Below are 23,611 nucleotides of genomic sequence, written 5' to 3' on the forward strand. Positions count from 1 at the left end.
AGCGGCCTGCTCTGGGCTCTCAGGGTTGGGGAGCCTGGTGACCCAGTGCCAGAGCTGCTAGAGGGCAAGCCCGCAGGGCTGTGCCCGGCATCCTTTCTCACCATGGCAGTTACTGGCAGTGAACCACACGGCTGCACGTCACTTGGTGCCCTGTGCCCTGCTCTCTAACTTCACGTCGGCCCTTGTGGGTTGTGACCACCCCTCCCTTTCTTCCTAGGCTGGAGTGGATCTGGCGGCCTTGGTGTGAAAGAGCAAGGGATCCAGGACCCCATCAAGGGTGGGGACGTGCGGGACAAGTGGGACCAATACAAGGGCGTGGGCGTGGCCCTGGACGACCCCTATGAGAACTACCGCCGGAATAAGAGCTACTCCTTCATCGCCCGCATGAAGGCCAGGGATGAGTGCAAGTAGGTGCACGGGGCAGGAGCCCCGCCCGTGGCCGTGGCCATTGGACCTGCCTGGCTCCTTGGCAGCGGAAGGTGGTAGGGACAGCTCGGCTCTCACATGGACTCCATCTCTGGGGAGTGGCAAAGGAGGAAAACTACAGCGTGCCTAGTGGCGGAGCCATGCCCCAGGGCATGGGGGCCCCAGGCCCTACCTGCAAACCAGCTCTTACGCAGAAGCAAGACCCACAGGAGGAGATGCCCTGGCCAGCGTGGACGTGAACTCGTTTCCCTTGACAGTGAAGCAAGAGATGCAAGACCCTCCGGATGAGGATCCTTGACATCTGAAAGAACAGATGTGTTGTGCCTCCACTTACACCAGTAACAAACAGCTTGTGGAGAGGCCGAGCAAGCACCCAGCCAGCCCAGGGTGGCACAGACCAGACCACCTCCACCACCACCACCCCTGGGTCATGTGGTGATGAAGGTCCAGCCAGGCACACATAGTAGTACCGTTAACTCCTGAAAAATGGAAAAACCTTTTGATTTTGCAAAGTTAAACAGGGTTTTCGTTTATACTCCAAATGGTTTAGTTACAGAAAAAGAATATTGTTCTAAGATGGTCCCCCAGAGGTCATTTGAAAACCTGATTCCTCTAACATACTGGCCCTTAGTTCAGTTATTTTAGTTGAAGTTGAGTACTTTTTTGGAATGTTAGCCATTTGCTATTATCTGCAGAAGCAAAACATTCTAAGGAAACTGATCTGAGGCATCTTCAGGTCACAGGATGACACCTGTGGAGAATCTGTGCCCTGGCATCTCTACCCGCCTGTGACAGAGAGAAAAGCCCGTGCCAGCCCACGTGACAGCCACTCAGATCCGGAGTGGGGGGAGGGCAAAGGCCCGCACGCCTCTGGCTCTGTCATTTCTTTTGCCTGCCCCCCTGCCCTCCAAAGGGAGGTGAGGCCAGGAGGCAGCCTCCTCTCCTGGGAGCTGTGGTGACTGTGCCAGGAGTGGCTGCAACTGGCATTCACGGGCAGCCCAGTGTGGTGCCATTTATTTGTACAGAAACATTTTTGAAAACTTCTTTTCAATAAAATGCAAACTCTTCTCCACCTTTTCAACCTGATGTGATAAAATATTTGATTTTGCTTTAGACTTTCTGTAGCTGTGAATTGTTCAAAGATGTCTGAATCAGGATAAAGTGTAAACACATGCTGTTAACAATTTCTTGTGGATTTTACTGTTTTGCCTTCAAATAAAGCCTTTTTTTAAAGACTTCGTTCTCTTTGTGTGTAAGTCAGAAGTGTTCTAAGGCTGAGTGGGGAGATGGCTTGTGGACTTCTGTCTGCTCTGCACTGGTGGCATCTTGCCTGGGAGTCTCCAGTGTAGACACCTGGCCATGTCCTTGTTTCCCCGTCCACCTCAGTCACTGGGAAGCCGGCACCCAGCCTAGCGGAACCGCTCCTTGGAGTCTCCATCCTGCCTGCCGTGAATGTGGACAGCTCCACCTGGGTCCTGCTGCACTGGCCTGTGGTGCGTCACCTCCAGGGCTCGGCACCCCAGGAGCTGGCGGCTGGAAGGTTCAACTGTTCAGTAGAAAAGGCTTGAGCTGGCATTTTGCTCCGGTGAGTTCTGGGCACCACCTGCCCCCACCACTGAGTGTCTCCTGGGAACAACCACGAACATCCCAGCTGACAAACTAAGCCAGCCTCCCCTGCTGGTACTCACGCTCTTCCTGCATGTCCTCCAGGGTGGCCTCCATGGTCAGCGGGGCAGGCCTGTAGTGCCTGATGTACTGTGGGGCAGAGCAGACAGGACACATCAGTACTGCTGCCTCCACCTACTGAGGCTTTGGGTGCTGGAGACATGCCTGTCCCCAGTGGCTCCTGGGCAGGTTGATAGAAAAGTAAAATTACAGGATGCCCTGTGACAACGCCGTGGAAACCAGGAGAGACAAGCCCAGGGAAGGACCAGGTAAGGGCAAGCGCTGACTGGCAGAGCCCCCCTGCACCTCGGCCAGGGTGGGGGCTGGCAAGTGGGGCTTCCACGGATGCCCTCCACACGCAGGTTGGGAAGGAGGGGCTGGGTGCACTCGCAGAATTTGGCGCAGAACAGGCGGCTCCTTGCCCCGTGGGCTGTAGGCAGGTGACATGGACAGATGGCTTCAGCCTACATCCCATCAACTAACATGGCCAACAGGGGAGCAACTTAAGGACCCAGGGGTGCAGTCAACTGGATCCAGAATATGGAAACCTGTCAAATAAGCAGCCAATAAACTGCAATGAAACAAAAAAGAGATTGAGGAGGGGGGTAGACAGCTAACAGCAGTGGTTCTCAAAGTGGGTCCCCACAGGCATATGGGGAAAATGCCCACTCCCAGGCCCATCTGCTGCTGACAGCCTGGGCTGTCACAGGTGCCTGCCCAAGGCAGAGAAACTCTAGATTAGGAGGCTCAAAAGACACCAGACCATCTCACTGTATGGGCTTTGTCTGGATCCTGATGGAGAAATACAAGTGTGTGACCTTTGTGAGACAAGGGGAAACCTGAACACTGCACATCCAGTGATAAGGAAAGGTCACTTGATCTGGTATTATGATTAGTTTTCAAAAGTCCTTACTTTTTGGAAACAAAAATTTGCAGGTAAAATGATAAAAATCATGCAGCTCATATAGTATGATGCCATTTCTATACAGAATATATATGATGATACTATTATATATTATACCTATTGCATTGTAATATATATGTATTACATATTGTAGATGTTATACACAATATAGTTTATATTTTACATAGAAAAATCTAGTACACATTGTTAATAGTTCTCTCTGAAATTATGGAGGACTTTGCCAGGTACGTATCTCAAAATTTTTATCAAATAACATTTCTTATAATTAGCCAAAAACTAAAATTTTGGAGGGAAAAAGGCAGGTGTGACATCCCTTGAGCCCACAGGACAGAGGAGCGAGGCCCTGCCCAGGCAATGCTTGGGATCTTTGGAGGGACAGGACCACTCACTGGGCAGGCCACCTGTGGTCCGAGGTCACACAGAGCCGAGCCAGCTTCAGCTCTGGCTCTGAGGGTTCCCACTCTGTACGGGCTCTCGTCACCTACAAGGAGAGAACGAGGCTGCTTCCACTATGCCTGAAGCAACTGCACGCGAGTGTCCCTGCTCCCCAGGCTGCGCATGCCCCCCTCCACCCTCTCCCGGGAAGGTCACCTCTTTGGTCTCCTCCAGGGTGTGGTAATGGTACAACTCTTGGTCCAGGGACTGCAGGAGGGACACGTGCAGGTGCCGGCTGGCCTCGATGAACTGCCGCGTCAGGCTCAGCTGCTGCTTCAGCATGTCGTTGAGTGCAAACACGGCCGGGCTGTAAGCTGTCAGGGCTGCGCCCACTCCATGTCACTTGGGCCCCAAGGAGCAGGGCAGGGGGCAGGTCCACCCCCACTCCTCAATGTCAGCTGCTATGGGCCATGGGCTCTGCAGCGCCCCCCTCAAGGCTATCAGGATGCGTTTTGGACATGCTGCCGCCCACAGAAGTGGAACGCCTGATCTCTCCACCTGTCTCTGCAGTAAATGCACTGCTTTCTACTGATGGGTGTGGCACTCTCAGGGGCTGCACAGGTATGAACACTCAGCCCCCAGGCAGAAAGGAAGTCCTAATCAAAACATCCAGTGCAAAGAACCAAGTCTAGTAAAGGGCACCCCAAATTGTGCAACTACAGAGTGAATCTAGTCGATGCTACTGAATGCACACCTAAAAATGCATAGCAGGGTAAACTTTATATTCTAAAAAAATTTTTAATGTAAAAAACATAATTAAAAATAAGATTTTTCATCGACTTAAAAATGCAATTAAAAATAAAAATTGCACAGCTGTTAAAAATGATCACTATTAAGACTACATAATAACATGGAAAAATCTCTGAGGTAACACTATTTTTAAAGAGGATGAGATTTTTTTTAAAGGATATAAACAGTTCATGTTACAACCAGTGTATTTTAGTATCTTCATCCTTTAAAAAACTGGAAAGGGAAAAAATAGCAGGTACTAGATAGAAACTTGCTGATGTCACGTGAGCTGCCAGCGGCCCCATGGGGATCGAGCAAATCTGGGCCCCCTAAAGAGGCTGTCAGCGCCCTCCTCCTGCCCGGGGCCAGGCTGCGCCTCCCCAGGACCCCACAACTCCCCCAGACTCAGAAGAGGCAATGGCTGCGTCCACCAGGCTGACTGCCACTTAGCACTGGCTGAGTGTCTTCAGGGAAAAAATAACTGGATTCTGGACAAAAAGGCTCAAAGAAAAACACTCAAAACAAAAACAGCCCTGACGGAGTGGAGGGCTTTTCATTTGTGACCTCCCTGCTTTGTCTGACATTGGTGTCCATGGGCAAGACAGACTGAAGGTTCTCAGACACTGTCATGCAGGCTCCTAGGAACTGTGGCAGCTGCCCGTGGCCTTGATAATCCCCACCAACAGAGTCCCTAAACCCAGCGCTCAAGGGGCGCCACACCTCCAAGGGAGGTGTCAATTTGCAAGTTAAATGCACCCACTTGACCACAGGACCTGCTGAGCTGGGCTGTTACCTTCTATCGCATCCATACTGATGACATGACTGGCGATGGGCACGGGGTCCACATAAGCACCTCCCAGGGCTGGCCCGATGGCTGCCACACCGGCCCCTGGCCCAAGGACAAAGGGGATGGCAGTGAACAAACCGGCAAGATTCAGAGCAATGACTTTCTCATCAATGGGTATGACGGCATAAACCAGTTCTTTTCTCTTTCTGAAAGTGACAGCCACCATTCTTGTTTTAACCTCTTCACCTTTTAAAGTTTCCCCACACTCATCTCCATCTTTCTGGTGGGTTCTCCCAGTTCAGTGTGTAAGGCTGTTGAGCTGGCAGAAGGCATCGATCGCTGCAGCTCCCAGGGGCTGGCAACAGCAGCACGGCACCCCCCCCCACCTTCCTTCCAAGGGGCCCTCTGTGGGCTCCAATATGGCCTCTGGACAGAGCCTAGGTTTCGACACCCCTGAACCCCTTCTAGGGACTCCACTCAGCACTTCTGACTTCCCTGCCTGACAAAAAGAATGGTCCCATCACGCTGCAGTGTGAGCTCCCAGCTGACACATGGCTGCACTCCCAAATCGTGAGTGGATCAGGCAACACTTACACCCCCGGCACAGCCCAGGAACAAGCTCTTTCTACAGTGTGGCTGCTGTCTAGACAACAAAAGGGAGCAGAAGAATGCTTAAAAGGGGACTTTTTGTCCAGAAGGGCCAAGACTGAAGCTGGGGATGTCTGGAAAGAAAGCACGGGCGTGACAGGAGGTGTCCTCGGCACCACGGCAGAGACCCCGCCAAAGCGCTCCGAGTTCAGACCACCAGCGAGGCTGGAGACCAGCAGTCCTTGGCACCCTCAAGCTGAGCCCCAGGAGCCTCCTGAGGACACATGTCCCAGAAGGGGGCTCCACTCTCACTACTGTCCCCACGCCCACCATGGGCAGTGCCGTTTGGGGCTAGGCAGTTCTCTCTGAGCAGCTCCTCTGGCCCCCACCCACTAGACTGCTGCCTAGTCGTGACAGCCAAAAAGGACTCTGGACCTTGCTGAGGTCCCAGGGCAGGACCACCCCAGTTGAGAACCACTGCCTGAGTCTTTGATCCTGAGAACTTTCAGAATGTTCTGGAGCTCAGAAGGGAGTGGGAAACACACTGGGCAGCTGACCCCTATCTGTGGAAGAGGAAACAGGGTGCTGGGGTCTCCCCAGCTGGTTGTTGACAACAGGCCAGACCTGCAGACCCTGGGACTCCTTGTCCTGCTTCTGAAGACCCCCACAGTGCACGCCCTGAGTCCCCGGCCTGACAGCCCAGCCTGCACGCCCCCCTCGGGACCTTGGGCCCTTGGGCCGACACTTACCCTTGGTGCACTGGCAGGTGAGGGCGGGGTCGAGAGTTTGCACGGCTTTCTCCTTCACGATGACTCTTGTCACATCCCTGGCCTCCTTTTTCGGAGACTTGAGTGTGGGTGGCAGCAGGTCTGCCCTCAGGCTTGCAGAGAATTCAGACATGGTGTCCAGCATGCTGTCCAGCATGCTGTCTGCAGACACCTTAGAATGTACTGATGCCTCAGATGCTGTCACACATGGGGATTTTTCAAAATCTTCCGAGTAGACTGAGCATGCCGTGCTGCTGGCCAACGGTTCCTGAGACTCCGGCTTCAGCCTGGCAGGACCCTCGGGAGAGGAGGCTGCCAGCTCACTCAGGTGCTCCGAGACCTCCCCTCCAGTGGGGGCGCCTCCAGCCCAGCGGCTTTTGCTGGATGCCTTTACGCTCTGACCTTCTTTCTACAACAAAGGATGGCAGAGGTAACTGGAAAGTGTTTCTGGAATGATCGACATGCTCAGTATACCATTGCATTAAAATAACGTGCAGGCAGAAATGAACAAACGGGACTACACCAAACTAAAAAGCTTCTGTACAGCAAAGGACACCATCAGCAGAACAAAAAGGCATCCTGCAGTACGGGAGAATATATTTGTAAACAACATATCCGATAGGGGATTAACATCCAAAATATATAAAGAACTCACATGCCTCAACACCCAAAAAGCAAATAACCCAATTAAGAAATGGACAGAGCATCTGAACAGACAGTTCTCCAAAGAAGAAATTCAGGTGGCCAACAGGCACATGAAAAGATGCTCCACATCGCTAATCATCAGGGAAATGCAAATTAGAACCACAATGAGATATCACCTCACATCAGTAAGGATGGCCAACATCCAAAAGACAAGGAACAACAAATGCTGGCGAGGCTGCAGAGAAAGGGGAACCCTCCTACATTGCTGGTAGGAATATAAATTAGTTCAACCAGTGTAGCACAGAGAAGACAAGTAGTGACTCTATAGCATCTCACTACGCTGATGGACAGCGACTGCAATGGGGTGTAGGGGGGGTACATGATAATATGGGTGACTGTAGTAACCAGAACGTTGCTCATGTGAAACCTTCATAAGATTGTATATCAATGATACCTTAATAAAAATAAATAAGTAAATAAATAAATAAGGATAAAATAAAATAAAATAAATGAGCTACAGTGCCACCAGGGATCCCAGCAGGCGAGGGCCCACACTGGCCCTTCGGTGGCTCTGGGGCAGCTGGGGCTGTGGGCAGGACTCTGGGAACACTTCAGCAGGGAGCTGCTGCTTTTTACCCTGAAGGTATGAGCGTGTGTAGGTGGCAGATGGGTAAGATTTCGCACCCTGGTGCTCCTGACATGTGGGGCATGAAAGCTCTGCAGCGGGGGCCACCCCGTGCACAGCAGGACACCGAGCGGCAGCCGCCAGCCCAGTCGTGACAGTGAAACCATCTCCAGACATCGCCAAGGGTCCTGAGGGCAGAGCTGCCCCCGATGGTGGAGAACCACAGACCTAAAACGCAGGGATAACGGTGGCAAGCCTTTCTACCTAATGATCTTTAGTGACGAATTAGCTAGTTGTACTTACTTTCTGTTCCAAGTCTGGTTTCTCACTGACAGCTGGAGCCAGATCATCAAGGGATGAAATATTTACTCTAACATCTGTAATTAAAATGTTAACATGACATTTACTCATTTATTTATGTCTACCACTACATCGCTGGCACCGGGCTAAGTGCCAGGTATAGAAAGATAGGGAGACACGCAGTCCTCGCTCGAGAAGCTAGCACAGGGCTCCACCGTTTCTCTCCCATGGGTTAGACAGAAAATATTCTCTACTTTTCAGTTTACACCATCTTTGTTGCACTTAGCTCTGTCCTTATGGTGTGAAAGCTGCCAGACCCTGTGTAAACGAATGAGCATAGCTGTGTTTCAATAAACCTTTATTTATAAAAACAGGTGCCAGGCCTTGCAGGCCTGTTCTAGACAGATGAACAGAGGACCACACTGTGATGAAGGATGCATGGTGACGAGCATGCTCAGGTACGATGGGTGGGTGGGAGGGCAACTCAGGCAGACACGAGATGGGACCCAAAGTGTCTTAGGTTCTCCTGTAAAGCAACTTCAGGGCATGGGAGCCTAAACTGGATGAACATTCCAGCATGCCGACTGGCTGATCGCCAGGCCTGAATGTGTGGGTGTTGGCGGCTTGGGGGTCTGGATCCCTCGGCGGAGTTCTGGCATCCCGAGGGTTCCTGTCCACTCCACAAATGAGCCAGCGCCTCCGGGTGCAGGGGAAGGCCGAGGGGCAGCAGACACCGGCAGGAACTCTATCATGTGGCTCAAACTCAGGCACCAAAGTCCCGGAGCTGTGTGTGTGAGTGGGGGGACAAGCTAGGCACTTCACGGGCACGATCTTCCTGATGTGAAGATCCTCACTTCACAGATGAGGACACTGAGGCAAAGAGCCCCAAACTGCACAGCCAGTAAGTGGCAGGGTCAGGACGTGTATACCCCAGGCACACTGGACCCTCAGTCGGACCGGCAGTCACCACTCCCAGGTGCCGCCCTCCCTCAATGCTGCACCTGGACAGCAGGGGACAGCAGCTGGCCACTGGGAGGGGCTGCTGCAGGCCTGCAGTGCCAACTGAGAGCCAGCCAGCACAGACAGCAGGAGAGCAGGAACCCAGTCTGCCGCCTGTCCAGCCTGCCCTGCCAGCCCGCGCCTGCACGGCAAGGGAGTCAGCACGGACGGGGCCAGCCTGGTAAGGGCATCTGTTTCCCAGCCCCTCGGGCCCAAGGACCCGAGCCAGTCTCACCAGGGTGCCAAGCAGCATGGGGTCAACAGCAGCTGCTGAGGGGGCACGGAGGGGCCCTCACAGCCGCAGCCCCCAGCCCTCCTTCTGCGGTCTCTGACCCGAACAAGGGCTCAGGAAGGGACTACTGTTGGTGGCACTTTGTTGGCTAGCAGGTCCCCCACCTGCACCTGGGCAGGTCTTCCGCCCCTGACCTACCGGGGCATTAACATGTACATTAGGCTGGGACAGGGTTAGGGACACCCTACCCCAAAACACAGCCCCTTGGCATATTGAACACTTTAAACTAAGGGAATGTGAGAAATGGCAGGCATTGCGAGGACTCTGACTCCCCTGAGGCAGGTCCTGAGACCCTCCTGTGTCCCACACAAGGGACGCCCAGGGGAGCCACAGTAGGCAGGTCCCGCTCCGTCCCCGTGGCTCACTCCCTCCGCCCAGTCCTGCGGCCGATTACATTTTCCCATGACTTCCTGTTCCACACCAAACCTAGCCTAAAAATCCTCTGGCTTGACCATTTCTTTGGGTCCTCATCTCCTTATGAAGTTGCCTGCATCATGTAAAGCTTAAGCACTTAATATTTTTTTAATATCTGCATGCTTCTCTCCCATTAATCTGTTTTTTGTTACAGAGCCTCACCCGAAAACCTAAAAGGGTAGAAGGAAAGAGCCATTTTCCCTGCCCCACCACTGACAGGTGAACCCCGGACCACCAGCACCCGGAGGCAGGCCCGAGCTGGTGTGTCCACGTGGTCCTGCTGGCCGCACACACGGAGGACACCCGAGACTTGGGGATGATGATAAGCACAGCAGAGGGAAGAAATGAATGTGTGTTACATCTTTTTTTCCTCCTCTTTCTTTCTTAAAAATGTGTAATATTAAAACAAAAATCATCTTGAATAATGTAGAAATAATAGAAATGTTTAACTGGGACTGTGTAGAAATTTGTTTCCTGTTCTGAATTTAAAAAGGAAGGGAAGCAAATTTCTTTTACAGAAAGGGACAGAGTGGCCTTCCCTTTGGATGTGGCCTAGAAGGCTCTCTCTTTCAGGCCACTGCCTGTGAGTGCTCAGGGTTACTGGATGAAGACAGACAAAACCTGACTCGGCCCCTCGACCAGGAAAGAAGGTCAGGAAGTGCAGGGTATGGTGCGGCCCACCACACACTCCCCACGGCAATCCCGTGACTGCTAGGCTGGGGACCCTCAAGTGGTCCCACGCTTCCTGCCCAGGGTAATGAGTTACCGTTCAGGCTGTTATCGGTGGCTTCTGAGAGTGACTCATCCTGAGGCCCAGCCTCACGCCTGCCAGGGCGCGACAAGAGCTTGCTGCGCCCCATTGTTGAGGGTACGGACTTTGAAAAGGTTCCAGTGATGGAAAGTGACACCTCTCGGGGGGCTGTGTCCCCAGAAGCACGAGTCCACGAGCAGCCAGCTCTGGGGTATGTACCATTGCATAGGGTCCTGTCTCCTGACTGTGAAGTTGGCAGATGTGATGTCCAAAGTGGCTTTGGGCTGGAAAGTTCTTCACTGGGTAGCAAAAGGACTTTTGGTTGTGTTGGGACGTGATCCTAGTTTGGCATAAGCAAAGAAATAAAATTAATTATCAAATGTGTGATACATAAGTCCTATCACTGAACAACACAGCTGGAGGGGGGCATGAGGCCAAGGCTTCAGTGACCCCTCTGTGCCCTTCCTCTTCTCCTTCCTCACCTCTGACAGCCCATGTAGACTGATTGGGATCAGAAATACTCCACAAATAATCAGAATTATTACTTTGCTTTCGAATATCTATTGTTAATTAACATATTTTCTAATTCTGGGCTTTCAACAGAATCAAAATGAAAGTACAGATTCTTCCCCCTTAAAATGCAGCCCTCCCATCACTTCACATCCACTGGAAGGGCTCAGATCAAAAATAAGTGTTGGCAAGGATGTGGAGAAACTGGAGCCTTCTCAAACAGCTGGCAGGAATGTAAAATGGTGCACCCACTTTGGAAAATAGTTGGGCAGCTCCGCAATAAACTATACTTATAAGTACTCTAGCCCCCAGTAACTCCACTCCTAGGCATATACCCAAAATAATCGAAAACAGGGACTCGAATAAGTACTTGCCCACACATGTTCAGAGAAGCACTACTCAAAATCGCCAACAACTCAAATGTCCATCAACAGGAGACTACATAGCAAATGTGGTCTATCCATACATACGGCTCAGTATTATTCAGACATAAAAAGGTATGAAGCCCTGACACACGCTACAGTGTGGTGAACTTTGCAAACATATGCTGAGTGAGAAAAACCAGACACAAAAGGCCTCATGTTATATGACCTCTTGTATATGAAACACCCAGAACAGGCACATCCATAGAAAGAGAAAGCAGATCAGTGGTCATCAGGGGCTGGGGTGGACGCAGAAATGGGGAGTGATTATTTAATGGGGGCAGGGTCTAGTATGGGGGTGATGAAGATGTTCAGGAACTAGACAGAGGTGGTGATCATCCAACACCATGAATATACTAAATGCCACTAAATGATTCAACTATAAAAGGTTACTTTTACGTTCTTTGAATCTCATCTCAATAAAAAAAAGTGGAAACACAGCCTTCTCAAGTTGATTCCTGTGTGGTACAACTAACAAGTAGGTGCGGACCGCTGACAGCACAGCTCACTGCTGATGTTCAGTCACACAAAGTGTTGGCCTGCGGTGCACACAGTTATGAGTTCCAAATTCCACCCCCTACAGAGCAGGCCCACAGCAGGTACCTGTGACAGCCTGAAACCCAACCTTTCCTCGTCAAACCCTTTTCTTAAGAGCTTACTGGTCACGGCTGCTCTGAAAGTCTCTGGTGCTACAACATAAACGTGCAAATGCAAAGGCTGGGTTAAAAATAAATACATGAAAACCTTACCAAGGATAATTTTATTTGTTCTTTTTCACTGGTGCTGCAGAAACCCTGATTTGTGTATGTTCCTTTTTCTCTAGAAGATTCCATCAAACTTCCCAGCAACTCTTTCAGTCCTTCCTCATTCCTGTTTGGAGAATCCAATTTCCTGGTAGGTTCTTTCTCTTTGAGTGTCTGAAAATTCCTCTGGTTCTCAAAATGTGCTTCAGGGGATGTACTTTCAATGGGCGGCCCTCTCTTCTTTAGAAACCTGCTGACCTTCCCACTCCGAGTGTTGCTCTCAGTGACAGGAATGTCATGGGACTGCTTCTCAGAGGTTTTACATGTGTTTGGTGAAGAAAGTTCAACTGTATTCCTGGGGGGGATTTTGTCTGCTCTCCTTGGAAAGCTGTCCTCAGAGGTCTTTGGGAGAGATTCCACACTAGACGAATCCACCCTCAGCTTCCGATTCATGATTTTGCTCTCTAGCTGCGTGACCTTTGCAAGGGTGGCCTCGATCCTGAGTTTGGAGGCAGTGGTTGGGGGTCGGCCTGAGGATAGCCTGGGCCCACATCCCAGCGCAGCGTTCTCTTTTGCGAGTAAGTGTTTTTCACCCATAATTTGGTCTATTTTTAGAAATCTCCTATGACCTGGCACCATTTGGGTAAGGCTTCTACTGGTTTTCAAGTTTCTGATGTCTTCCATTTTTTAGTCTTCTAAGGAAATATCACTGAAGTCATCAAAAACATTGCACACAGGATGGCTGGTTTTTCTTGCTGAAGCCATTCTAGGGTAGAAAGGAAGAAAAGTTATAGTAAGAACACCTGTTCATGTTGTACACTGAAATCTGTCAATGCCACCCACAGGCATGGGAAATCCTCCTTTGCAGACCGGCCTTCCCTTCAGGTCAGATGATGACAGAGAAAATGTTTAGAGACTTGGTACCACTTACTGAATTACCGTTCAAGGCCAGATCTTAAAGGAGCCTCACTGTACATTAAACCCAAGAGCCAGCGCTTCTCGGGCTCCATCAGCATGCTGACGCTCTGCTCAGATCTACGTCATCTCAGGTAGTGCTCACATAACCTGTAGGTCAGCGATTGTCATCCCCTTCCACAGGGCAGGTGGAGCAAATGAAAGGCCCCACAGGTTGTGACTGGTCAGGTCAGCTATCCAGGAAGTAGCAGAGTCAAATTCAAAGCTCCTGCACACCCCCACTGTGCTTGACTGACTTGCCAGTGACTCCCCCTACTCTGGGCGAGTCCTGCTCCCCAGTGACACCCCAGATCAGGCTGCTTCTTTATCCAAGTGTCCTCAGCTCCCACAAAGAGCTGTACATTAAATGAGCCCCACAAGAAAATCTTATTTGGAAGGTTGGGAGTAGCTATGGACAGACCCAGCACCCCCGACCAAATGTCAGCCTTTTCTGGGGAAAAGGGCCAGAGCTTGAATCATGTTCTCTGAGTTCCCACATACCCCTGAAAGAATAAGAATGACCCAGTGCAAGATTTACAAAGGTTTCAAAAGATGTTAAAGACAAAAGGATAGAAAAATATGGTGCAGGCAGGTGTGTATTTCCTGCAGCCCATTTAGTGAGGAACTCAGCAACAGCAATGAAAATGTGAAATGAATGCACAGACCCTGTGACCTGGCAATCCCACATCTGGGAATTCACCTACAATTACGGGCAGCAGTGTCTGTACTCATCAAAAACCTGAGCTTATCTACAGAGACCTGACGAAGTCTGGGAAACCACAGGCAGACAAAGGAATACTATGCAGCCATTAAAATGAAGGAGGGTGATCCATGTGCACAGCCATGTCTCCAGCATAATACATGAGTGTAGGTTGCCATCCATACATCATTCTGTTTCTATGGGAGTTATCTGTGGTGCATGCCACAGCTCACTAAATCTAAACCGAGATCTGTTTCTTGTTATCTCTACCCCCTCATTGCCTGGCGCCAGGGAAGACTTGCCCCAGTGACCTGGAGGCAGTTACACTCCTGTAGTAAAGCATGTTAATCATTGTTGTCTAGAAACTTGTTAACCCACTCAAGAATGTGATGCCTGATCAATAAATATGAGAGGTGCCTTTCCAGCACCACTCTTGAGCTGGTACGCCTTGAGTCCCCTGGCTGGCCCACTCAGGTCTTCGATATCTCATCGCGTTGCCTCCTCTATCTGCGGGTCAGAGACGGGGAGGAGGCCGACAAGTGGCGCCCGAACAGGGACCTGAAAGACGGTCGAAACTCAGGGCGGAGAACCTCCGCTCAGCGGCACTTGCAATTCAAGGGCGGGAAAAAGCTCCGAAGATCGTCGATCCGGTAAGATTCCCAGGAAAGCTTAAGTAGGGAATCAGGATCGAGACGTCAGGGACACTATAATGGGCCAACATGAAACCAAAGCAGATAAACCGGAGGATTACTTAAAATTACTCCGTGCCCTCCTAAAAACACCAGGAGTGAAAACTTCTAAAAAGAACTTTGTTAAACCTTATAAATTAAGAAGTATTGTTATCGGTTGCCTCCACAGGGAACCCTCAGACAAGCTGATGGGAGTAATGCATGAAGAGATTTCAAAGGGGCTCACAGAATCCCTGTGCCTGTTTGAGTGGATCAATAGCCCCTTAATAAAGAAAAAATGGCAACCTTACACAAGTTAAAGAACAGCTTCAGCTAGATAGATTAGAATTTTCGAGCCCATGGAATTCCCCTGTATTTGTTATAAAAAAGAAGTCAGGAAATTAGAGACTCTGACATGACTTAAGGCAAATTAATGCGGTTCTTAAACCTATGGGACCTTTACAACAAGGCCTCCCTTTTCCGGCTATGATTCCAAAAGACTGGAATATGGCTATCATTGACCTTAAAGATTGCTTTTTTACCTTGCTCCCCATTCAAAGCTGTCCTCTTAGGCCTGCGTTACTTTCTCCTGTGTAATGTAAATAGAGTCTGTAAAGTAATCAAGCTGAACCCTCAGATCAACATGTAAATAGCTCTATTCTATTAACTGCTTTCCTTAGAGGCAGTCGTCCTGGAGCTAAGCATTTCCTTGTCTGCAGCCCCAGGGAAGCAAAACAAGCTCGTGACTTAGATCAGGGCTCTAGTAGTGAAAAATCACACAGTCCCTGCATTTATCAGACAGGCAGGGGCCTCTCGAGGAATGACTAAAAAAGCTCGGGCAGAAAAAACTAGGAAAACTAACTGAGAGCAATTCGATCCCTAAACTCTAAAAAAGAAGTATCTTATCTTCTACACACAAACCTGGCCCCAGTACAAACTCTCTGATTAGAGAGGCTTGGCCCCTGAAAGAAGTATGCAATATGTTATGCAGCTAAATATATTTTGCCACAAGGGAAGAAAATAGTCAAAAGTCCCATGAACTACTACAATATGGAGCTAGTTTTCTAAATTATTTTAGTGAACATCTATTCTACTTATTAAGTTTATCATTATCTTTGAGAATTGAGAAGTCTTAAACTAAACTCCCTGAAATAGAAGAAATTTATCTTCTGCAATACAGCCTGGCTTTAAATGACTGGAGCTAGAGTTGTACTTGTGTTTCATTTCCAGTCCCCTGGCTGGACACACACAGTCCCTATCAGTACAGAGCCTTCATCAGCCCTGTTTGTCTGGGGCCATCTGAACCTTAGCCCAGTTATGTAAACTGCTCACCCTTAGAGTGTATTCTTGAAAACTGAAGTACTTCTAATCAAGTAAGCTAAAAAGAAAGAAGGTAATTAAATATCAGTAACTCAAATCTTTATATCAGTTTGTCTGTCTGTGTATATGTTTTTATATGAAAAGTGTTGCTAACTGTAGTCATTATGTCTCAATTTGTATGTTTGTGTGTCTAAGTGTGTAAATGAAAAATATTTTCCTACCTCCGGATGGTATTAATAAAAATTGATTTAAAAACAAGCACTTGTGGCCACAGGGCATAAACCTGCAAAGAAGTAAAAAGCTAACCTTTTCAAAGAATATTGGTTCTCTCTCACTTACCAACTTTACATTTCCCTGTATGGCCCCGGAAGATGACTGGTTAGCCAGAGACGGGTAAGATTCCTCAAGGGAGGAACAACCTAAGACAGGCACAGTCACAGGGGGGCCATCAGGTGAGAAACTGGGGATCAACAGAGGTGAGGCTTAGAACCTCACCCCCCCTGTTTTGAGAGAAATCTGCATCCATGGATGTTTTGTTGCCCTTGTCTAGCTTGGATTAATACTTAGTCTATAGGCACAGACCTAATCATCTATCTACATTTGCCCTCTTATAGCACTAAATTATGTTTTCTACCTTTATCTTGCATCTGCCTACCACTTCAGCATTTTATTAAAAAATAATAATAATAAGGGAGAAATGTGGGATTCACATATAAACCAAGTATAAAAATCAAATGAATAATCATATCTGACTTGATTGTTTATAGTTCATGATGCGTGATCAAAACCGAAAGTTTCTGTGATATGACTCCCTTGCACTGTTCACCATGTAAGAACTTATTGACTATGTAAGAACTTGTTCACCATGTAAGAACTTGTTCGTTATGCTTCAGAAGATTGGAGACTGTTGAGAATTGGGCTTGGGGTTGATTAATGATTGTGCATTGAGTCCCCTATACAGAATTTTATTGTTGGTAACAACCATTTGATCAATAAATATGAGAGATGCCCTCTCAAAAAAAAAAAAAAAAAAAAAAAAACAAGCGCTTGTGAAAATTGGGCATTCTAAAACTTCCTTCCAGAAAATCTAATAAAAAATAGTAAGCATTAATGCTAATTTAAGTTTAACTGAAACGGACATGTCCTTATAGTTATCAGCTGCCAAAGTTTACTTAAAGTCATTTTAGTTGATGTTACCTGTTAAACATTTCAAGAAGATGCTTAAAGAAAAGCTTGACTTTGTCTTATGTTCAGTAAAACAAGTGTAGCAAATAAACATCTTAATAATAATACTGTATTAATGTATAACAGTGTATACATATATATATATATATATATATGCAAACAGCCTGAGAATTTTTGTGGTAACCAAAATTCTTAAAGTTTGCTAAGTTATATAGACATATTTTGTGCCTAATGAGAAATTGTGTTGTAAAGCACATTTCCAAAAATGATAATATATGTTCATAGATGTATCAATCTGAAGAATGCTAGTGTAACAGTTTACAGTGGCCTATTTTTCAGTGTTCACAAAGTTAAAGTATCAAATGGTTTTAAGTTCTAATGAAAACTACTTAATATAATAAGGAAAATATTTCGGCATGCTAAAGATGTATGTTTTAATAAGAGAAAGTATAAAGAATGGAAATTCATTTTGTTGAGGGTAAAAGAAAGTAATTGTTCTAAAGTACAGCTATTTACTTAAAGGGGGATAATACTGAATGTAAAAAGAAAGTTGTAGAAAGCTTGTGGAAAAATTGATATAGTCATGCTTTGTGAAATTAAAGCAAGTGAGTCTTGATATCAAGTACACAGCAAAATTAGAATTTTGTTTTCAGTTAAAAAAACAAAGTTTTCTTTAACTGTTAGTCTGCTCTTAATGTTGAAAGATTGCAAAAGGTTTTCTAATTGTTTTATCAAAACAGTTTCTCATGCTTAAAGTCTCAATGAATTCTTTGAGTATTTAAGAAAATGAAATATTAATATTAAAAGACTAAAAGTTAAACTTTGCTAACAACTGTGTAAACTTCTGTATCTGCCTTTGAAGTATTTTGTTGTCATTCTAGTTAAATAGATAAGTATTGCTTCATGGCAACCTATAATCTTATTTAAGCAAATGCCAAAGAAACTTTCTTTTGACAACTTTCCAAAATCAAATTCAAAAAGGTGCTTTTACCTCTAGTTAACTCTGATATTTTCCAGAGGGCCCCTGGAACATGTCAGAAGAATTTTTTCTCCTCATCGGGAAAAATATTTGGCTAATTTGGCTTATTTATCTGATATATATTTGCCTAGAAAGCACTGTCAAAAGGAATGATGCTAAACTTTGTTACTGAATGTTTTGTGGTACAGAAATATCCAAATTTTCTTATGTCAACTATCTTATGTAAGCTCTCATCAAGTCTTTAACCATTGTCATTTGTAAGTCTTTTGTCATTTAAAGTCACTGTTTTATTACTCCTAAACTAGTAAAGAACTAGATTTCAACAGAACAGGTATTGGTTACATAGTAGGATTAAGTAAACTAAAGAAGACGATTTTGTAGCTTTTTGTTTTGAATGTTGCTGACAAAATGTTTTAAGCTTTTTCTCTTATGCTGACTGACAATGTTGCAGTTTACCTCTCCTCTACGCTAAAAAAATTTTTTTCAGCTATATAATATCACTCATAAAACAGGCATTTCAAACAATTCTACAGGCCAAGCTCTAATTGAACATCGCCATCTCACTCTTAAGCATTATTTATTAAAACAAAAAGGGGATTACTGCCCGATATGATAAAATTAACTGCAAATCAACGATTAATACATGCTTTACATATCCTTAATTTTGGTCTTTTAAAGGGTGACAATCAGCTATGGAAGTGTATTTTTCTGACGATTTTTCTTTTTCTAACACAACAGCAGTTCCTGTATGGTGGTCTCCAGTAGGTTCTTCACAATGGCATAAAGGTCATATTAAGGTCTGGAGCAAAGGGTTTGTTTGTGTCATTACAGAGGACCAACGCTTGACCTGGCTGCCTAGAAAGCAGATCAAGATACGCTATAAAGTGGAACTCCCAGCAGCATCGCCATCTGAGACGGCTGTCCCAGGCAATGTCCCTCAACTGGTTCTGTCACTGGAGTGAGGATCCCTACATGATAATGAAGTTTTTGATTCTAATCTCTATACACATATACATAACCCAGGCCTGTACTATTACTGCTAGTATTAGCAATCCTCCGTACTTCGGCCGGGGAGTAGTAAGGATTTCATTGTATCTCCACTTGTTCAACTCCTGTAGGCTCGGTGATTTGGAAAAAGGATGGTAATGAAATATATAGACAGAAAGATGGAGGAAAACTTGGTTGGGATAATGCTACTGATCAGTCTAAAAGAGACAATACCCGCTATGATATTTATAAAACAGTTTTAACCCAGAATGATATTGGCAATTATTCTTGTGAAAAATTCCAGAAGGGAAGCCCTGATCAAATACATAAAAGTAGTTATGTTTATTTGGATATTTCACTAACCCCAGAGAATGAGTATTCTTCACCCAATATGTGGTTGCAATTGGCTAATCAAGGGCTTAACAAGACATCTTTTTGTATAGCAGGTGATTCCTCTATTAGTGGAATCTTAAGGAAGAATTTGATAGGCATAGGACTCCCTTTTTCAGTGTTTACTAATATTTCTGGAATAAATATTACTTTAGCCCCCAAGATTCTTACTCGAGAAATTCAACTGAGTTTAACAGTTAGCACCACTACAGTTTCTAGTTATATATGTATCAATTGTACTAATATCCCTTCTTACTGTAATTCTCCTATTCATGTAAAATGGCCATATGGATATAGACTCCCAAATGGCTGGGTTGTTTTTGTGTGATAACAAAACCTATCAATCCTTTTCCTCACATTATCAAGGCGTCTGTGGTATAGGATGTATTCTCCCAGCCCTTATAGATCATCCTGGATTTAAACACCGAAGAGTGACCCAAGCCCTGCCTCCAGATTGTGACGACAACTTGAAATTATTGGACCTCGTTGCCGTTGCAGTCGCAGCTGCGTTTGTATTGCCTGTACCAGGACTCGTTGTAGGAATGCAGAAGGAAATGTCTAAGCTGGCCTGTGCCTACAGCAAGACTGCAGATCTGACTGCTTCCATACTGTCAGAACTTAATCAGGAACTGGGAGAAGTTCGAGTGGCAGTGCTTCAGAATCGTGCTACCATGGACTATTTGTTGCTAAAAGAACATTTGGGCTGTGAACAATTTCCTGGAATGTGTTGTTTTAATATATCTGATTTTTCACAGACAATTCAAAACCAGTTGGATGATATTCACCATATTATTGATAAGTTTTCACAATTACCTGGATTACCTGATCTGTTCTGTTGGTTTCACTGGCTATGGCCAATACTTGTAGGCCTGCTTCTTTTATGCATTTGCCTTCCCGTTTTGGTAGCATGGGTGCGCCGTCTGATTGCTGGCTTAGTAAAGCCAATTCATGCATATGCTATACTTCAAGAAATCATGGCAAAAAATTTAAAAATTGCATGTTATCTTCTTGAGAGTCCGTGTGACACATCACTGTATATTTTTAAATTCTGCAGCAATTAAGGGGATGACGAAGTGTTTGCATAAATCTTTTGTATGCCTCTTTGCTCTATCGCATTTACTCCCTGTACGGCCCCAAGAGATGGCTGGCTAGCCAGAGATGGGTAAGATTCCTCACGGGAGGAACAACCTAAGACAGGCACAGTCGCGGGGGCCAACAGGTCGAGAGATGAGGGGATCAACTGAGGCATGGCTTAGCACCTCGCCCCCTTGACGAGGCATTTCTTGTCGCCCCTTTTCTTTACCAAGGTGCAGTGGAATAAAGGACTTCTCTTCCTTTTTAATTTAAAAACGGGGGAATTGTAGGTTGCCATCCATAGATCATTCTGTTTCTATGGGAGTTATCCGTGGTGCACGCTGCAGCTCACTAAATCTAAACCGAGATCTGTTTCTTGTTATCTCTACCCCCTCATTGCCTGGCGCCAGGGAAGACTTGCCCCAGCAACCTGGGGGCAATTACATTCCTGTAGTAAAGCATGTTAATCATTGTGTCTAGAAACTTGTTAACCCACTCAAGAATGTGATGCCTGATCAATAAATATGAGAGGTGCCTTTCCAGCACCACTCTTGAGCTGGTACGCCTTGAGTCCCCTGGCTGGCCCACTCAGGTCTTCGATATCTCATCGTGTCACCTCCTCTATCTGTGGGTCGGAGACGGGGAGGAGGCCGACAGCCATGTGTTGCTTTTCTTAAAAAAAAAAAGAATTCTCTGTGACACCGGAAAAGGCCTTTTTTCCCATCCCTGTCCACGTGGAAAACAATCTTACTGGGATTGCCAGGTTAAATACAAGACACCCAATTATTTGAATTTCAGATAAACAGCAAGTCATTTTTAAAAATATAAATATGACCCAAATACTTTTATACTAGAAAGTAATGCTCCAAATATTTTATACAAAAAATTATTTTTTATCCAAAATTCAAATTCAAATCCACTGGGTTTCCCCATACTTTTATTTGCTAAATCTGGCTACTCTCTATCTCATATACCTTTCAACACAGAGCTCAAATGTTTTGTGCAAGGAAAAGCATTTAATGCAGCCCCCGAGATTCTGTACAACAATAAATTATCTTTATTATTTTACTGTCTGTTTCTTTGCCTAGTGTGCTTGCTTGCCTGTCCCCATCTTAACCACCCAGAGAACCCAACACAGGCCTGGCCCCTGGAGTCAGTGAATGGAAAATCACACCTGACAGAAACAGTGCAGAATTCCTAGTCTGTGTGACACTGGGCAAGTGATACAACCACTCTGTGCCTCAGCTTGCTCACCTGTAAAAAGGGAATAACTATTACCTTTATAGGATTCAGTGTGGGGCAGGGAATAAGCTATCAATAAAATGTAGATAGTAGTAATGACAGTATCTGGACTACTTATATAGCAGGCTAATTTTAAACTGGAAAAATGTAGAGAAGAAGTAGAAAGTTGGCTGGAACAATGCCAACAGCTATCTTAATTTTTTGGAGCCAAGGTTCAGGAGATGACTCAGCCCAGGCCATTCTCTGAGACAGAGGGAGAGCCCAACCACCAAGCCTGGCATCTGGTTCTTCTGAAAGTTTCCCTAAGTTTAAAAAATAAATCAACAATGGTTAAAACGGTAAATTTTATGTTACATATACTTTATCACAACTAAGACATATGTTTGAAACACACAACTGAAAATAAACCAGTAGACAAAAGATGTGAACATAATATTCTACCAAAAAAAAAGAAAATACACATATAACTTGGGAGGCATTGCAGGTTCAGTTCCAGACCACAGCAATAAAGTGAATATCACACTAGAGTCAGTCAAAAGAATTTTTTAGTTTCTCAGGGCATCGCAAATTATGTTTACACTATCCTGTAGTCTATTACGTGTGCAATAGCATTATACCTTTAAAAAAAAAAGACATGTCTTAATTAAAACATCTTTACTGCTGAAAAAAGCTAACCATCATCTGAGTTCAGCAAGTCATAATCACTGATCACAGGTCAACATAACAAATACCATAGTGCAAAAGTTTTAAATATTGCAAGAATTACCAAAATGCGATACAGACACAAAGCGAGCAAATGCCACTGGAAAAATGGCACCAAGAGACTTGCCTAAGCAGGGTTGCCATAAACCTTTAATTTGTAAATAACAAAATATCTGCAAAGGGCAATAAAGCAAAATGCAATAAAATCAGGTATGCCTGTGTACAAAAGACCAATAAGTACATGAAAAGATGTTCAGTATCACTAGCCATTAGGGAAGCAAACATCAAAACCACCATGAGAGCCCATTTCTCACTCACTAGGATATCTATAATCAAATATACAGATAATAAGCATTAGTGAAGATGTGAACGAACTGGAACCCTCATACACTGTTGTGGGGGACTGCAAAATGCAGCAGTCACCAATTTGGAAAACAGCCTGGCACTTCCTCAAGAAGTTAAACATAGTTACCATATGATCCAGCAATTCCAGCTCGCACAGAGCCCAAATGCAAATTACCTAATAGCTATTATCATAATAGACAAAAAGGTGGAAACAATCCAAATGTCCATTAACTAGTGAATCAGTGGCAACTGAGGTCCATCCGAACAATGAAATACCATTTAGCAATAGAAAAAGGGCAAATCCTAATACAACATGCATACATCTCTAACACATCCTACGTAGGGAAGATAACCAGAGGCAAAAAAACCACACACCCTATTATTCCATTTACAAGACTGACCAGAAAAGGCGAATCTACAGACTCAGAAAGCACATCAGTGGCCTCCTTGAGGTAACCGAAAAGTCCTAAAGCTGGATTACAGTGATTATAAACTACTTAGTAAATTATCAAAAATAATGGAGTTGTACCTTTTAAAAGGGGTAAATTGTACGGTATGTAAATGAATCTTCAATAAAGTTGTTCCGATAAACCAAACTTTGAAAACACTGGCTCCCCTCAGACGGCAGGGCTTTTTCCCGGGCCTCGGGCGGTCAACGTCGGACCGCGCTGCCGACTGGGCCACACGGGAAATCGGCGTGTGGCGCCCGGCCGCTCTCCCGCCGCCCGGCCGCTCTCCCGCCGCCCGGCCAGCACGGCTCCGAGCGCGCCCCGTTCCCCGCCGCCGCTCCCCAGCGCCCGGGCGTTCAGCTCGGCGGCCACCCAGCCAGCCCGGCCAACCTCCTTCCAAGAGGAGCGAAGGGAGCCGCTGCCTCGGTTATTCGGAACACTAGGACTGAAGGCGCTGTTGCCCCCGGCAACGGTGTCAGGCACAAGAGACTACATCTCCCGGCGTGCATCGCGCTCCGAGGACCAATGGGGCCCTAGGTTACAATGGCTGAGCGTCATGGAATGGTAGTCACAGGGTGGGCCGGTCATGCACA

The 23,611-nt window shown here is 46.2% G+C and overlaps 2 protein-coding genes across 4 annotated transcripts in view; one reads left to right on the plus strand and one right to left on the minus strand.

Moving 5' to 3' along the window:
- The window catches only part of CHERP (calcium homeostasis endoplasmic reticulum protein), a 16,827-nt gene extending 15,166 nt beyond the window's left edge, over positions 1 to 1,661 (plus strand). For both annotated transcript variants that reach the window (XM_036876072.2, XM_036876073.2), the window contains exon 17: positions 218 to 1,661. In XM_036876072.2, coding sequence (XP_036731967.1) covers positions 218 to 411 — 194 coding nt within the window. In that variant the 3' untranslated portion in view covers positions 412 to 1,661. The remainder of the gene's footprint in view (positions 1 to 217) is intronic.
- Positions 924 to 23,474, minus strand: C12H19orf44 (chromosome 12 C19orf44 homolog). Of its 2 annotated transcripts, none has more exons than XM_036876124.2 (9): positions 23,099 to 23,474; positions 12,030 to 12,789; positions 10,568 to 10,688; positions 7,896 to 7,969; positions 6,305 to 6,731; positions 4,974 to 5,069; positions 3,608 to 3,774; positions 2,115 to 2,181; positions 924 to 1,972 (listed from the first exon to the last, which is right to left on the minus strand). In XM_036876124.2, exons 2-9 carry the CDS (start codon positions 12,705 to 12,707, stop codon positions 1,836 to 1,838), a joined length of 1,767 nt encoding a protein of 588 aa, XP_036732019.2. In that variant the 5' UTR covers positions 12,708 to 12,789; positions 23,099 to 23,474; the 3' UTR covers positions 924 to 1,835. The 2 variants fall into 2 exon arrangements, with proteins under 2 accessions (XP_036732019.2, XP_036732018.2); XM_036876123.2 differs by having other exon boundaries at positions 10,364 to 10,688.
- Between the last annotated feature and the right edge of the window lie 137 nt (positions 23,475 to 23,611).

The sequence above is a fragment of the Manis pentadactyla genome, chromosome 12 (assembly GCF_030020395.1).
Source record: "Manis pentadactyla isolate mManPen7 chromosome 12, mManPen7.hap1, whole genome shotgun sequence".
In the NCBI taxonomy this organism is placed as follows: domain Eukaryota; kingdom Metazoa; phylum Chordata; class Mammalia; order Pholidota; family Manidae; genus Manis; species Manis pentadactyla.